The 17,421-nt window shown below is 36.4% G+C and overlaps 1 protein-coding gene across 5 annotated transcripts in view; it reads left to right on the forward strand.

The window, feature by feature from the left end:
* Window positions 1-15,630, forward strand: part of LOC113062489 (A-kinase anchor protein 9) — a 75,538-nt gene extending 59,908 nt beyond the window's left edge. For 4 of the 5 annotated variants that reach the window (XM_026232379.1, XM_026232381.1, XM_026232380.1 and 1 more), the window contains 12 exons: window positions 1,316-1,548; window positions 3,206-3,325; window positions 3,785-3,943; window positions 4,184-4,285; window positions 5,190-5,342; window positions 7,136-7,222; window positions 9,807-10,198; window positions 11,100-11,541; window positions 12,118-12,244; window positions 14,433-14,632; window positions 15,379-15,423; window positions 15,496-15,630. In XM_026232379.1, coding sequence (XP_026088164.1) covers window positions 1,316-1,548; window positions 3,206-3,325; window positions 3,785-3,943; window positions 4,184-4,285; window positions 5,190-5,342; window positions 7,136-7,222; window positions 9,807-10,198; window positions 11,100-11,541; window positions 12,118-12,244; window positions 14,433-14,470 — 1,853 coding nt within the window. In that variant the 3' untranslated portion in view covers window positions 14,471-14,632; window positions 15,379-15,423; window positions 15,496-15,630. The remainder of the gene's footprint in view (window positions 1-1,315; window positions 1,549-3,205; window positions 3,326-3,784; window positions 3,944-4,183; window positions 4,286-5,189; window positions 5,343-7,135; window positions 7,223-9,806; window positions 10,199-11,099; window positions 11,542-12,117; window positions 12,245-14,432; window positions 14,633-15,378; window positions 15,424-15,495) is intronic. The other variant, XM_026232383.1, reaches the window with a different exon arrangement.
* Window positions 15,631-17,421: the final 1,791 nt, after the last annotated feature.

Raw genomic sequence — 17,421 nt, forward strand, 5'->3', positions numbered from 1 at the left:
TGGATTGTTTGTCCTCAGCTGATGGCTGTTCAATAAGACACAGGTTTCTTTTTCCTTTTCCTTTTTTGCATTTGCACTTTAACCCCTCGCCACCCGTTACATCACAGGCTCCGCCCCTTGTCCTCTCCTGCACTGTGGGTTGGTTCAGGTGACGGGATCATGTGATCATAATTCGTACAGGAATGTGAAGGATTGTGGGAAATGGGAAATGTGTCTCGCCGATGTGCCAAATACAGCCAGAGACAAAAGTGGAGAACTGCAGAGAACGTTTACAAAAACATGTCACGATCATCACAAAATCAAAAGAACAAAACAAGAAATTATATTTAGCTGAAAATTTTTTTTTTTTTTTTTTTTTTTTTAAGAAAATCTAAACCTGGTTTCAATTTTTTATTGTTATTTTTATAACAATTAAGCAGTGTAATTATTATTATTTTAATACTATTGTAGTTTTTGTTAATATTTTGAATGAGCTTTTGTTATAAAATTTTTAAATTTTGATTTCATTTTAATAAAAAAAATTTAATACATTTTTAGCTTTAATTTATTTTCATTTCAGTTGTAGTTTTTTTTAGTATTTCTCTACTTAAACTTATTTTATTTCAGAGTTTTGAAGTTAAATTTTAGTTAAGTTACAGATTTTCCTTCCAATATGTTTACTTTATCTCAGCTTTACTTAAATGAGTATAACTTAAACTTTTAATAGTTTTAGTTAACAATTACAACATAAGCCACATTTTCTAACTTTTGTTTTTATATTTTCATTTTTGATTTTAGTTAAATTTTTAATAGATCACTTTTTAAAATGCTCTTAATGTTTCTATTAAATTATTTTTTAATTTTTATTTTTTATTTTAGTACTTATTTCAGTTAGCAACATTTATTATTAACATTAAAGTTTAATTTTGTCATCAAATATTTATATTTTATTTATTTATTTATTTTTAATTAGCAAAACAACTTTTAATAGTTTAAGCTGTAACAACTAAAATAATTAGTTTTTTCCACAAAAAATTTTCAGGTCTGTCAAAATATTATTTACTGTTTCTTTTGATTTTGTGGTTAAATATGATCCGAACATGTTGTTTACAAGTTTAATGAGATTCCTTTTACAAGCAGTTTACTTTCGTTTATGTGCTGAGAACATAATCTTTAAGTCGATCTTAAGAAGTAATGATAGTAATAAAGGCATTAATTTATTTTGAGACTAAACGAGTAAACGAGTCTCTGAAGCGGCTCCAGGTTTTGTCGTCCGTCGAAGGCTGTGAGAGTCAGTGCTGCTGTGGCTCTGCTGACGGCGTCTGGCTGTTCTCAGATCTGCTGGAGGAGACGGAGAAGCTGATGGCGGAGAAGGTGGAGGTGCAGCGTCAGGCGCAGAAGGAGAGCGGCGAGCTGCTGCAGCAGGTGAAGCAGCTGGAGGTGGAGCTGGAGGAGCAGGTGAGTCGTCTTCAGGAGCTGCAGGAGACACACAGCACAGAGACGACTGACCTGAGGCAGCAGATACAGGCTTTAGAGAAGCAGCTGGAGAACAACCGCAAGTTCATGGACGTGAGTCACTGTAGCATGATTCTTCAACATGACACACTTTTCTCTTTATCTGAGTTTATATCACGCAATCAGAATTTTTGCAATTTCATATTTTTTTGCCAATTCTGTTTTTTTCTCAAAGTTCAGAAATTTTCTCGGAATTCCAAGTTTATCGCGCAATTCAGAATTTTTGCGTAATTTTACCTTTTTTCTTGTAACTCTCCCTTTTTTCCACAATTCTAATATTGACTTTTTTCTTAAAAATTCTTGTTTTTTTTTTCCCACTTTTTTCCCCCCCTGTAATCGGAATTTATAACAATTAAGCAGTGTAATTATTATTATTTTAATACTATTGTAGTATTTGTTAATATTTTGAATGAGCTTTTGTTATAAAATTTTTACATTTTGATTTCATTCATTTTAATAAAAAAAAGTAATACATTTTTAGCTTTAATTAATTTTCATTTCAGTTGTAGTTTTTTTTTAGTATTTTTCTACTTAAACTTATTTTATTTCAGAGTTTTGAAGTTAAATTTTAGTTAAGTTACAGATTTTCCTTCCAATATGTTTACTTTATCTCAGCTTTACTTAAATGAGTATAACTTAAACTTTTAATAGTTTTAGTTAACAATTACAACATAAGCCAAATTTTCTAACTTTTGTTTTTATATTTTCATTTTTGATTTTAGTTAAATTTTTAATAGATCACTTTTTCCCCCCTGTAATCGGAATTTATATCTCGCAATTTAATATTTCTTGAAATTCTTAGTTTGTCACGCAATTCAGAATTTTCTCGTAATTCTCACTTATTTCTCACAATTGTCACTTTTTTTTTTATGCCGCAATTCAGACTTTTTTCCTCTGTAATCTGAGTTTATGGGCCCTGTCATACACCCGGCGCAATACGACGCAATAGTTTCAGTCCGGCGCCGTTCGCATTTTCCCGTCCAGTGCCACGTCGTTTAGTTAGCAAATGCATTCGAGCTCATTTGTGCGCCCACGGTCGTGTTAGTCTAAAAAAGAGGTGTGTTCAGGCGCATTGCTATTTTAAGGAGCTGAAAACAGACTGCACCATAGACCAACTCAAACCTGGTCTAAAGTCAATGGCGCAATATTGTTTTGTTATTTAAAGAGCGCGTTGGTAGAAAATGTGCCTCTGGGCGGATCCACAGTTAATAGGGCCCTATATCTCACAATTTCATTTTTTTTTTCAAATTGAGTATTTTCTCAAAGTTCGACATTTTTTTCGCAATTTTGAGTTTATCGCGCAATTCAGAATTTTCGCGTAATTCTCACTTTTTTCTCGTAGACCTTTTCTTATATTGACTTTTTTTAAAATAAATCTGCCTTTTTTTTTCACAATTCTCACTTTTTTCCCTGTAATCCGAGTTTATATCGCGCAATTCTGTATTTTCTCGTAATTCTGACTTGTTTACTCAAAGTTATGACTTTCTCATAATTCTGATTTTTTTTTTCTCTTAATTCCTTTGTTTCTCGCAAAAAAGTTTTTCCCTTGAAATTCTGACTTTTTTTCTAGCAATTGAGTTTTTTAGTAAAACGTTTTATTTATTCTGTAGCAGAAGTAAGCGTCCATGTTCATTAACACACAGCACGTATGGAATGAAGCTCTGCAGATGTGTTCAGTGTTTGTGAGTGTTTCTGTCCCTCGGTCCATCAGGAGCAGGCCGTGGACCGCGAGCACGAGCGAGACGTCTTTCAGCAGGAGATTCACAACCTGGAGCAGCAGCTGAAGAATCCCAACAAAACACCGACAGGAAGTGACCGGCGGGACAGAGAGGTACAGCCTTCTCTCTTCAGACCGGCCTGTAGAGTCTACTGCATTAAACATTAGCATCAGTTTTCCCTTAGAGAATTGCAAAGTCAGATTAATGTTTGGATGTTTTGTAAAATAAAAGTAAAAACTAATTCAAGCTATGAATAAAAATTATAACAGTATCTTAAAAACTAAATAATAACTGATATATATATATATATATATGTGTGTGTGTGTATTTCTTCTACTGCAATCTAATGATGTCTTGTAGTTGTGTCTAGTATTGTGCAGCAGTCTGATCATGATGATGTTAAAATAGCTTCGTGTAAATAACACACATTAAGAGATGTTTATCAGCGTCAGCATGTGCAGTGATGAAGACACATGAGCAGAATCACTGTCAGTTGCCAGGCAGCGACACACACACACCCTCTCTCTGACGTGGTCTCTCCGTGTGTGTGTGTGTGTGTGTGTGTGTGTCAGGTGCAGGAGCTGAGCGCGGCGCTGCAGGAGAAGGCAGACTGGTGCAGTGAGCTGCTGTTGAGCTCCGAGCAGCTTCAGAGAGATGTGTGGGAGAGAGACGAGGAGATCGAGACGCTAGGAGCACGTCTGAGGGAGCTGGAACACACACTCATCCACAGGGTCAGTGTGTGTGTGTGTGTGTGTGTGTGTGTGTGAGAGAGAGAGAGAGAGACGAGGAGATCGAGACGCTGGGAGCACGTCTGAGGGAGCTGGAGCACACACTCATCCACAGGGTTAGTGTGTGTGTGTGTGTGTGTGTGTGTGTGTGTGTGTGTGTGTGTGTGTGAGAGAGACACGAGGAGATCGAGACACTGGGAGCACGTGTGTGTGTTTCATGTGTGTGTGTGTGTGTGTGTGCAGGTGGAGGAGGTCCAGCATGTGTCTATGGCGAGCAGAGCAGACGTCACACTGGAAGCACAGCTGCAGACAGAGAGAGAGGCTCTGGACAGGAAGGAGAAGGAGGTACTTCCTGTCACCTTTCATCATGGTTTAATGCTCATCACTCAGAGTAAACTCCTCAGTGTAGAACTGTGAGTCTTGAACTAAACAGAGATATCAGAGAGCATGACTGCTAATGCACAGACGTCCCGTGATAACTCGTCTGACTGTCACCTCCGGGAGACCACTCCTGTTTCCATGGTGACAGCGACTATTATGGGTAGTGTAGAACATCAGTGTAGAATCGTCAGAAATCTGTTACTATGTGGATTTCTTTTTTTAACGTTTTAATGTTTCTTTAGTAACATCTGACATCTTTAGTAAACAGAAAGCACATATTCAACTGAAATCATTTATACAATTTAACAAGAATAAATAAATTGAGAAAAAAGTTTTTTTTCTGCATTCTGTTTTAGCGGTCAAATTAAAGTTTAGTGATAAAAAAAAAAACGCAAAATAAATAATGCAGCATATAATTTACTAAAGGTGTAATAAAAACTAAATTGTAGGTTTTTAAAAACTAAATCCATTCCATATTTCTCCCCATAAATTCCATTTCTATTTCCTCTATTTAAATATTTTCCTCGTTTTTAATTTTTCTGGATTTCGTTCACGTTTAAATTTAATTTTTGTGGTTAATATGTCTGATGAGATTGTTAAACTAAACGAGATTTTAGTGAGTCTGTAAATCAGGAAAAAAAAAGTAAGATATTTATTTTCTGGTCAGAAAAACTAATTGCAATTAAATGTAACTTTTTTGGCGGGAAAAACCATGACAGTTTAAAGCAGTATAACACTTATTGTTTTTATTCTTCAGCCCTTTCTCGTCGTTGACCCACGTGTAAAAATTGACTTGCTCTGCTCAAGTTCTGCTGTTGAAAGTAATAAAGTTGTGAAGTGGTGAGCTGTGACAGTGCTGTGTTTGCAGATCGTGAATCTGGAGGAGCAGCTGGAGCAGTTTCGTGAGGAGCTGGAGAACAAGAGCGAGGAGGTGAATCAGCTTCACATGCAGCTGGAGATCCAGAGGAAGGAGATCAGCGTCCATCAGCAGGATCTACAGGATCAGGCCCGGCTCGCTCAGGTGAAGAGCATCAACATCACACACTGTATCAGCATCTACACCAACGGACAGGGCACGCTCTGGTTGTTAGGAGTAATGTTCCTTTAGTTTAAAAAAAGACTATGATGAAAAATGTTAGTTGATCAGCTTTTTTCCTACGAGTAAGACGAGACGATAAGAAGGTCACTAAACCATAACTGTGACTATATCAACATGGAATTACATTGACGAACTAAAACCAACTAAATTCAATATTTTCCATTTAAATTAAATCTGGATTCCGGTTGTTTTCTTCTTCCGTTTATATTTTTTTGGATTGCGTTTTTTTTTGTTTTTTTTGAATTACGCGTTTTTTATTATTATTATTTTAGGTTATTTTTTTCCCATTAAACGTATATTTTTCTTGCTTTTTAATGGTTGAATTAAATTTTATTAATCAAGAAGCATTTCTAATTAATTCTCTAAATAATGAAACTTATTCCATTTCACATTAATTTATTAAAAAAGTAAACAAAAATAGATTTAGGACCCTATGAAATCTGTTTAATTTTTTTCCCAAATTCATTTTTTGTTTTTTTGTTTTCAAAATAATTTTTTTTTTTTTAATTTGAATTTTCTGGATTCCGTTTTTTTTCTTCTTCTGGATTTCCTGATTTTTTTTTATTTTTTTTATACTTTTTCAGACTTATTCTTAAAATAGCCTCATTAATTTCCCCCCCCTCAGAAATTCTTGTGTATTTAAATTTTTTGCTCCTCAAATGAAGGCATATAACATTAATTAAATTGATCTTTTAGTTATTAAAAATTAAGCCAACTTCATTATTTGGCAAACAAAGGGGATTTACTATTAAAATTAAAACATGGAAGAAATGTTGTGATTATATGCTTAAAAATAATGTTTGTTTCAGTCTAGATCTACAATCTAAACAATACAAATATATTTCTGGTAAAAATGTCTTCAAGTTAAACCGGACTTTTATTTTGAAGGGTTGCTGTGAATGCCTTTCTAGTTCTGTGTGTGTATGATACGACGCTAGTTTAACTGAAATTAAACGCTCAGATGTTCATGAACTGAGCTCGTGAGTGTTATAAGCACAGTTTTGTCGTCCGTCTCTTTAAATACTCAAGATTCAGATTGATTTTATCATTCATCAGCTGGAAAAATTAACTTTGTTGTTATCGTTAAAAAATGTGGACCCGTTATTTCTTACAGTTATAGCAACTGTTAAAATGTTCTAGTAGTGTGTGATATATATAATAATATATACATATATATATTAATTTTAGTAAGTTAATGTATCTTGATATAGATATTTGTAGACAAAAACACTTTTTTTGCAGTGCACATCCCATAATATCTGTCTGATTTATGTTTATTTATATATATATATATATATATATATATATATGTATGTATGTGTGTAAACAAGTTTACGTTTTTTTATTGAAGTCAACATGAAACGTTTGCCGTTTAAAAAAAAAATCTAAAATATAATTTACACGCAAAAATATCTGGCAGTGGGGTCCGAAAAATTCAAAACATTTCCAGAAAACATTATTATTTTAATTTTTTTTGCTAAATGCATTTTAATGATAGAATATCTCCGTGTTTGAAAGGGAAACCGACAAGACGTTATTCTGCAGATTATGAAGACAGACGTTGAATCATTATCGCCGTTTTGAGTTCATGTTGACTTTGAATATGAATCTGAGAGTCAAACCGAGGTCTGAGTCCTCGCCGCAGCCCGAACAGTGTCCCAGCAGACAGGACTGTCCTAAATTCAGAGTCATGTGATGCTGTTTAACTCTTGAAGGTCTTGGAGGAGAAGGACAGGCAGATAGCCGTCCTAAACGAGCAGCTCGCTAAGCGTCAGCACACGGGAACAGACCCTAAGACCGAGGTAAAGTCGTATACATATGTGTGGAAACACGGCGGCTGTGGGAGCGTGCCACACACATATGCATACAGCAGGAACCCCGTGTGTGTGTGTGTGTGTGTCCCCGGTTTGGTGCATCTCATGTCTTTTGCCATCTTGCATCTGCATCCTATTTTTATCAACACGGACACAAATGGCAAAACACATCAGCTTGGGTTGACTTCATGATGATTCACTGCATGATAAAGAACGGATGGCATTCTCTAAACTGGATGTAAACAGGTTCGTCCGTCTCTGATTGGATGGAAACGCCTGTCTCAGATCCTGTGGAGTCATTCAGCTCATTGTTTTGATGTGGTTTTACTCTCAATCATCTCACGCCCTCCGGGTTTAAGGGATAGTTCAACCGAAAAGGAAAATTACTCACCCAAAACTCATATTTTGTGTGTGGAAAATGAAATGAGATGTTTAGAAGAATGTTCACGCTGTTTTTTTCCATACAGTGGAAGTGAATGGAGACCGATGCTGTCAAAATGACATGAAAGTGCTATAATAGTATAATAAAATAGTGTGTTTAACTTATGCTTCAGTGTTAATTTACTATCATTTATATACAAAAATTTATTAATATTTTGAGTTTATTTTTGTAGTTTCCATTTTAATATCAGTTGCAGTAAAATATATAGTTTTTAATTTTTATTAGTTGATTTTTTTTTTTTTTACGTCTTAGTGTTTTTATTTATTTTCACTTATTATAGTATATCAGTTATTTCACACAACTATTTCCAGCACTTTAAAGATCTAAAATAAATTTAGTTTTTAATTGAATAATAATATATACTAATTTAAAATCAAAGAATACGTTAAATATATTGCATTATGACCACTAGATGGCAGCAAAGGAGCACTTATTCTCTTATTAGTCATTCGTTTCCACATTTTGCTTTGTATTTTGAAATTATAAAATCACTATTATAAAATTTCAAGCATAAAGAAATGTAATGATAGCATGTGAAGCAAGAAAAGTCACAAAATGCCTTAAAAAAACAACCTTTTCTTCAAGTTTTAACCGAATCACTCATCGAGAGCGTTTATTTTATAACCACTGGAGTTGTCAGTCAGTTCTGTATAATAACATTTAAAAAAATGCCATATTTAAGAAGTGTAGAATATAATAATTTTCTATTTTAAATTATATTTTGCACACGTTACAGTTGTTATTGCATGCTTTCCCAGCTCAAGCTCGGTGCTTTACTGTCAGATGTTCATCATGAAGAAATAAACGTGTGGTTTAGTCTCCGATCGGTCACTGTATGGAAGAGAGCAGCCAGTTTACTAACACAGATCGATGATGACAGAATAATTATATTTGCATGAAATATTCCTTGAGGAATGAATTGCATCACTGATGTATCTGAGTCAAAGGGTGTTTTCACGGCTAAATGAACTGCCTCAAATGGATAAATATTAGTTTTTACATTACATGTGATTCTGACCAAGATCTAACATTCATTCCGTTTTTAAAAAAGAATGCATTGAATAATATCAAAAATAAGTATTTTGTCATCATTAATCACTCATGCTCATGTTGTTCCAGCCTTTGTTTTAATGAAATGCAAAGATTAAGAGAACGTCTGAGCCTCTGTTTTTCATTTGATGAAATACTGCTGATACCATAATAATAATTAATATCACTCGTACTCTACATTTCTCCTGATCGATGAACCATGAACTCTTCAGTTATTCAGAGAGATGGAAGATTAATATATATGGAATATTTAATTAGTGATGCATCGATATTTCAGCATCTAAAAAAAATAATTCTTCAATTTTAACAGTAAGCCTATAAGTTGTGGAGTACTTTGTTTGCCCCCCTCCCAAAAAAGAATTGTTACGTTTTCATGTGATTTACATTTTAAAGGGTTAATTAAATTGTCCGAAATTTCTGAAAATAAATAAATAAATAATAAAACACTTCATAAGGCAATTTAATAGATTTTTAAAATCAGGTTATTGTAAAAATTTATACATTGTTACATTTTTAAAGATTCAATTAAATTTAGGTTTTTTTTAATTATCAAAATGTAATTAAATCATTAAAAATTTTATTAAAATATAAAAAGAATTTGAGATAAATAAAATCTAATTTGGGGAGAAAATAAAATATAATAAAATTAAAATAAAACAATTTTGGGGGAAAAATGAATTTTATTAACTATATATATATATATATAATAAAAATATATATTACAAAAATATTTCCCTAGGGCTCTAAAAATTAAATTTTTGTTATATTTCTGATAAATTGTGAAAAGTTTCATGAATTCAATTGCTGTTTGATTGCTAAAATTTAATTTCACCATTAAATAGAAATAAATAAATAAATTGGAACTCTTTCATTTCCGTTTCATCACTGCTTTTTGGTTTTGGTTTTGAATCTTGATCGTAAAAAGTGGCTTAAGCTTTACTTGCATGTGAAACAGCAGCACAGACATTTGACACAATATCTTCTTTATCTAATAACACTGGGTTTGAACAACATGCTGCTTGAGTTGTGTGTTTGAGAGACTGAAAGGTGGATGTTCTCTGAGCTGGTGTTGTTCTGCAGGCGGTGGAGGAGAAGGACGAGCTTCTGCGAGAGATGGAGGCGCAGGTGGAGTGTCTGCGGAGCGAGCAGGAGCGTCTGAAGAGGAACAGCGAGGAGGAGGTGGAGCAGCTCAACGCCGTCATCGAGAAGCTGCAGCAGGAGCTGACACACATCGAGCTCAAGCAGCGTCAGGACGAGAGCGACGAGATGAAGCAGAGGATGGACGAGGTGACCACAGAGCTGGACACGCTGAAGAGCCGAAACCAGCGTCTGGAGGAGGCTCTGCAGGAGAAGACCGCTGCGTGTGTGGTGCTCCAGGCTCAGGTGCAGGCGCTGGAGGAGAGCGCAGGGTCAAAGGTCACCAGCTTGAGCCTCCTCGTGGAGGAGAAGGACTCGGAGCTCAGCGCCTGCAGGTCAGGTTTCTTCTCATTAACCACGAATGAAGTGAGACTAAAACACAGATCATTAAACACTGACTATATCTGCATGCAATACCACTGATGCGCGATAACACTCTATATTTTCAATTCTCTATTTTATAAAACATAAATGAGGAGAGAAAATGCAGATCTGCAAGACTTTGCATGCAATGGGTTGCCAGATGTCAGATGAAATCCCCCTAGTGTTCATTTTGTTAAAAGCAGTGTTGAAAAATATCCGTTGACGATCTTTTTAATTATTAAAATGGGACGAATACAAGGCAGCAGACATCATGATTTAGTCTCCCTGTCTAGGGTTAATTTTGAATGAAAAATATTAGTTTATGACTAAAACGAGACAAAAACCTGACAACACCAACATAATTAACACTAAATGTGACTATATTAATATGTAATATTTAATATGAAAAATAAACTCACTATATCCAAAATATATATTCTGCAAAAAATATAATACACCTCCGCAAATTTTCATGGTTTCGGTTGCCAGATTTAAAGAGTTTAAATCCCTTATCTAGTGTAATTTTTTTTAAAGAAAAAAACACTACTTTTTTTTCCTCGAGACGACACTGACATCGTTAAACACAACATGCAATTTCATTGAAGAAAAAACTCTATATTCAGAAATATAGAGAAAAAATTTAGGCCTCTACAAATTCTCATGCATCGCGTTTCGGTAATCGCGATTATAATTTTGAGCAAAATAGTTGATCGGTTTAATCATTATGCAGCAGGACTAAAAAGTAACTACGTTTTACAACTAAACTAACGTTCCCAGACTAAAACTTGACTAAATCACAAACAGGACAGGTTGACTAAAAAAAGGACATTTGACTGAATTACAAAACCGCTGACAGAATTCACGCTATTGCAGGTTGAAGGTGGAACAAGCTCAAACAGACGCCGATGCTCTTTACGCTAAAGTGGCTCAGCTGGAGGAGAAACTCAGGGAGAAGGTGGCCGCCGTTCTGGTCAGCCAAGCACAACTGGAAGCCGTCCAGATGCAAACCAAAGAGCTCCGCGCAGAAGAAGCCATGGGCCCCAGCACGCAGCTGCAGTCAGAGGGCCCCACCACGCAGCTGCAGTCGGAGGGCCTCACGGCGCAGGCAGCCTCCGTGGGAAAGACGAGTCTGCTGATGGAGAAGCTGAAGGAGCTGGAGGAGGGTCTGAGCGGGATGCAGAAGGACCAGGAGCTGCAGAAACAGCTGTTGAGTAGCTCTGAGGATGAGGTGATGGAGTACGAGAGGAGGTTAGCCTTGATGATCGACCTACTGAACCAAATGAGAACCAAACCAACCCATCACAAACTCGTTGAGGTGCGTCACTGCTGTATAAACAAGGGCTAACTGTGATTTAGCAGTAAAAATGTGATTGCAGTTTGCTGTGTCTGTTTGTAGGGCTGCACAATTATGCAATAAATATTGTGTTTATAATCAACATATTTCCATGACCGATATTAGTCTTTTTTTGTTTTTTTGCTTTTTGCATCATGCTGTTTTTTTTTTTTTTTTTGTGTAGTGCTGCACAATTATGCACTAAATATTGCCGATATTAGTTTTTTTGTATTATCTGCATCAACTTAGAAGTTTTTCTATTTTGCCGATAAGTGTTGGGACTTTTATTTTGATAGCACTCATGAGTTAAATTTCTTTAGTTTATTATACTTCAGCTTTTTGGGGGAAAAATGCTAAAATATGATTACAGAATCAATGAGTTCATATCTATATCAGAAAATATTAATGTGTTAGTTAATATTTTCAAATCAAAGACTAATTCAACAAATTAAAATAATAATTTAACATTTAAATTATAGTATATCACACCACATCAGCTTCACATACTGGCATCTGCCTTCAAAGAAATGAAGTATTTCACACTGTGTCTATGTGCAGGGGTCAGCTGAAGGCGGTCAGTCGCTGTCTGAGCTGCTGGAGGAGGTCAAAGGTCAAGTTGCGTCCACTAAAGAGGAGCTGAACTGCTACAGAGAAACTGAGTCACAAGCTTCAGGAGGAGATCGAGGTACAAACACCACGTCCAGCAGGATCAGTCTGTCCCTCCAGGATTTCACCAAAAAACATTCAGGATTTTCGCGATAAATACTACGAACTATTTAACAACTTTTGCTAATTTTTTTTATTATTAATTAAATAGTACATTAAGTAATATTTTTTTATGGTTTTAGTTTGTGTTATGTAGCACCTTCAGCTCTGCAGATCCTTTAGGAACCGAGGGAATGTGTTCGGATCCTTTAGGAACCGAGGGAATGTGTTCGGATCCTTTAGGAACCGAGGGGAATGTGCTCGGATCCTTTAGGAACCGAGGGAATGTGTTCGGATCCTTTAGGAACCGAGGGAATGTGTTCGGATCCTTTAGGAACCGAGGGAATGTGCTCGGATCCTTTAGGAACCGAGGGAATGTGTTCGGATCCTTTAGGAACCGAGGGAATGTGTTCGGATCCTTTAGGAACCGAGGGAATGTGTTCGGATCCTTTAGGAACCGAGGGAATGTGCTCGGATCCTTTAGGAACCGAGGGAATGTGTTCGGATCCTTTAGGAACCGAGGAATGTGTTCGGATCCTTTAGGAACCTAGGAACCGAGGGAATGTGTTCGGATCCTTTAGGAACCGAGGGAATGTGCTCGGATCCTTTAGGAACGAGGGAATGTGCTCGGATCCTTTAGGAACCGAGGGGAATGTGTTCGGATCCTTTAGGAACCGAGGGAATGTGCTCGGATCCTTTAGGAACCGAGGGAATGTGCTCGGATCCTTTAGGAACCGAGGGAATGTGTTCGGATCCTTTAGGAACCGAGGGAATGTGTTCGGATCCTTTAGGAACCGAGGGAATGTGTTCGGATCCTTTAGGAACCGAGGGAATGTGCTCGGATCCTTTAGGAACCGAGGGAATGTGTTCGGATCCTTTAGGAACCGAGGGAATGTGTTCGGATCCTTTAGGAACCGAGGGAATGTGTTCGGATCCTTTAGGAACCGAGGGAATGTGTTCGGATCCTTTAGGAACCGAGGGAATGTGTTCGGATCCTTTAGGAACCGAGGGAATGTGTTCGGATCCTTTAGGAACCGAGGGAATGTGCTCGGATCCTTTAGGAACCTAGGAACCGAGGGAATGTGTTCGGATCCTTTAGGAACCGAGGGAATGTGCTCGGATCCTTTAGGAACCGAGGGAATGTGTTCGGATCCTTTAGGAACCGAGGGAATGTGTTCGGATCCTTTAGGAAACCGAGGGAATGTGCTCGGATCCTTTAGGAACCGAGGGAATGTGTTCGGATCCTTTAGGAACCGAGGGAATGTGTTCGGATCCTTTAGAACCGAGGAATGTGTTCGGATCCTTTAGGAACCGAGGGAATGTGTTCGGATCCTTTAGGAACCGAGGGGGAATGTGTTCGGATCCTTTAGGAACCGAGGGAATGTGCTCGGATCCTTTAGGAACCGAGGGAATGTGTTCGGATCCTTTAGGAACCGAGGGAATGTGTTCGGATCCTTTAGGAACCGAGGGAATGTGTTCGGATCCTTTAGGAACCGAGGGGGAATGTGTTCGGATCTTTAGGAACCGAGGGAATGTGTTCGGATCCTTTAGGAACCGAGGGGGAATGTGTTCGGATCCTTTAGGAACCGAGGGAATGTGTTCGGATCCTTTAGGAACCGAGGGGGAATGTGTTCGGATCCTTTAGGAACCGAGGGAATGTGCTCGGATCCTTTAGGAACCGAGGGAATGTGTTCGGATCCTTTAGGAACCGAGGGAATGTGTTCGGATCCTTTAGGAACCGAGGGAATGTGTTCGGATCCTTTAGGAACCGAGGGGGAATGTGTTCGGATCCTTTAGGAACCGAGGGAATGTGCTCGGATCCTTTAGGAACCGAGGGAATGTGTTCGGATCCTTTAGGAACCGAGGGAATGTGTTCGGATCCTTTAGGAACCGAGGGAATGTGTTCGGATCCTTTAGGAACCGAGGGGGAATGTGTTCGGATCCTTTAGGAACCGAGGGAATGTGTTCGGATCCTTTAGGAACCGAGGGGGAATGTGTTCGGATCCTTTAGGAACCGAGGGAATGTGTTCGGATCCTTTAGGAACCGAGGGGGAATGTGTTCGGATCCTTTAGGAACCGAGGGATTGTGTTCGGATCCTTTAGGAACCGAGGGATTGTGTTCGGATCTCTGAGTGTTGCTGATCACTGTGTGTTGTGGTCTCCATCAGATGAAGGAGAGCAGGATCTCACAGCTCCAGGCAGATGAGACCGCAGCAGGTCATGGCACACATCACACGCATGAAGAACACACGGCTGACACGGCTGAACTCCTCCAGGAGCTGCAGGAGGTCAAGGTCAAGTGAGCAGCACACAGCAGGAGCTGGAGAGCTGCAGGGCTCAGAGCGTCACACTGCAGGAGCTGCTGCAGGTATCCAGGGCAAAAAAACTGAATCGCAATATCATCAGATTGAAAAAGCTAAAATTTCATTATATAAATATATGCGCTTTCCATCCAAAATAAAAGTTTACATTTTATATATATATATATATATATATATATATATACATATAAAATATATACATGTATGTATGTATGTATGTGTGTGTGTGTGTGTGTGTGTGTGTGTATATATACCGTACACATACATATTATGTAAACACATTTTATATTGGATGTGATTAATCAGTTTGACAGCACTATTTATTATATAATTTTTTAGAATGTTAATAATAAGTATTATTATATTTCAATATTAATATGTAATTACAGAATTTGGGCAAAATAGAAGCGGTCACAGGATTATATTTAAAGTTGTTTAATTTATAAATAATTATTTAAATTGCAAAAAGCTACTTTTATCCTTTTTTCCTTTTTCATTTCATTATTTAAAATATATGATTTTTGTAATTTTTTATTTGTTTATTGTGTGTTTATGTGCATGTATTCATTTTTATTTAAATTTAAGTACATCGCTTTAAACTAAGCCAAATTTCGGAATATTTCCTTGGCAAATAACTAAAATAAAATATTTTTATTATTATCATCAGAAATTATTTCAGTATTAATTCATAAATTCATGTTTTTTTAATTATTAAATTTTTATTAAAAAAAAAATAATAATAAAAGCAGTGTTTCCTGTATTGTGGCTCATCGTTGATGTTGTTTGTGTTCAGGAGAGAGAGATGAGCATCGCTCTGCTGAAGGATCAGCTGCACAGGGTGAGTCTCAACACACTCGGTGGGATCCTCGCTGTGACCTTTGACCTGTAACCTGTGCTGGTTTCTCTGCAGGCCTCACAGGAGGGCGATCAGTCCCCAGCGGAGCTGCTGCAGGAGATGCAGGAGGTCAAAGGTGAAGCGGCAGCCACCAAAGAGCAGCTGAACAGCGTCCAGGAGCGCAGCCTCAAACTGCAGGAGGACATCGAGGTACGTCATGGGATTGAGACGAGACGCCTAATACTTCACAGATCAGTGTGAAATAATGTGATCTGCTGAGTAACTTTATCTTACAGCTCTGAAAATTAAATAGATTTTAGTAATTTAAAATGATTTATCTTAATTCTACATTTTAATGATTTAAAAAAAATTTTAGAGCCTCATGCGATTGTTTTTATTTTCATGAAAGTCCTTGATATTTTTAATCCTACATTCTTAATATTTTATACATTTTTACTAATTGTTTTATTTATTATTTATTTATTCATTTTAATTAGCTTTTTTATAAAATATATAAATTAAAAACATTTGCTTATTGTAAATTGTACATTTTTAGTTTTATTACACATTTTTTATTGTTTTATTTATTAAGTGTTTTATTACAAAAAAAAATTTTAAATCTTTTTTTTACATTAATTAGGTAAAAAAAAAGAGTTCACTGTTCAGATATTTCAGTTCATTGTTATTTTAAAATAGTTTTTATTTTACGTTTTTATTATTTAATTAATTTTAGTACATTTATTTTGATTTATTGTTTTTATTTTATTTATTCATATTAATTTAGCATTTTAAATCTAGCAGGCAGTTGTGATTGGTGTATTTTCTTGCATTTATTCGCACAGAAATCAAATGTGTTGAGTGACAGCGGCAAAATTATGCACAGGAACTATTTAAACCTGAACTACCCTAAAACTTGAATCAAATAATCTTGATAGAAACACAGATGTGGTTCTGCATCATGGATTATTGTTATTATAGCTGTGCTGTCTCTCTCAGGTCAGAGACGCGTCCATCGCTGAGCTGAAGCACAGACTTCAGGAGCTCCAGACTGCTTTGGCCAAAATCCAGCGAGCAGTCGACCCAGCCTGAAAAGAAAGGAGACGACAGAGAGCATCATGGGATGGACGGAGGCACCCGAGCGGATGTGTGTGTGCAGACGGATCCGTCCGGAGAAGAGGAACTGGAGGAGCTGATGCTGGGATACGAGGAGAAGATCGCACAGATGCAGGAGCTGCACGCGGCTGAGATCCTGGACATGGAGTCCAGACACATCTGTGAGAGCGAGAGCCTGAAGACCGAGAGCCAGAGACTGAGAGACGAGCTCAGGACCCTCCAGGTCAGACACTGAGCATGCACTTCTGTTTCTAGAATATTATCTTTAATTTAGAGTATTATTATCATTATTTATCCTTTCACTAGAGCTTAATACAAGCATTATTAATGTATCATATTGAAATAATCACATAAAAATATATCATTATTTACATTAAAGTATTGAATCACTTGAAATAAAAGGGATATATTTTATACATTAGTTATTTTATATTATTTTTTTATTAATAATTTAAATTAGTTGTTAATTTAATATTTTTATTTATATTTAATTTTTTTATTTTAATGTCTATATAGTTTTTTTGTGTTGTTTTGTTCAAGTTAAACTGCGTGGAAATGAGAAATGTTGCCTTGACTGTAGTTTTTATCAATAATTTGAATTAGTTTTCCTTTTTATATTTAATGTTAATTTTTGTTCAATTTTGAGCTTTTTTATTAAATTAAGTAATTTAAGTTTTTGTATATTTTTTGATTTCAGTTAATATTTATATTAATTCAACTGTACGTCTCGATCAACATTTCTGAAAGTAGTTATTTGTTTTTATATAACATGCACTAATGAATAACAATATATTATACATTTATTAAGAATAGAGTGAGTTCTGTTTAATACAGTGCATGTGTTGTAGTGTGTAGTGTGTTGTGTGTTGTGTGTTGTGTGTAGTGTGT

Source organism: Carassius auratus, chromosome 44, assembly GCF_003368295.1.
Source record: "Carassius auratus strain Wakin chromosome 44, ASM336829v1, whole genome shotgun sequence".
In the NCBI taxonomy this organism is placed as follows: domain Eukaryota; kingdom Metazoa; phylum Chordata; class Actinopteri; order Cypriniformes; family Cyprinidae; genus Carassius; species Carassius auratus.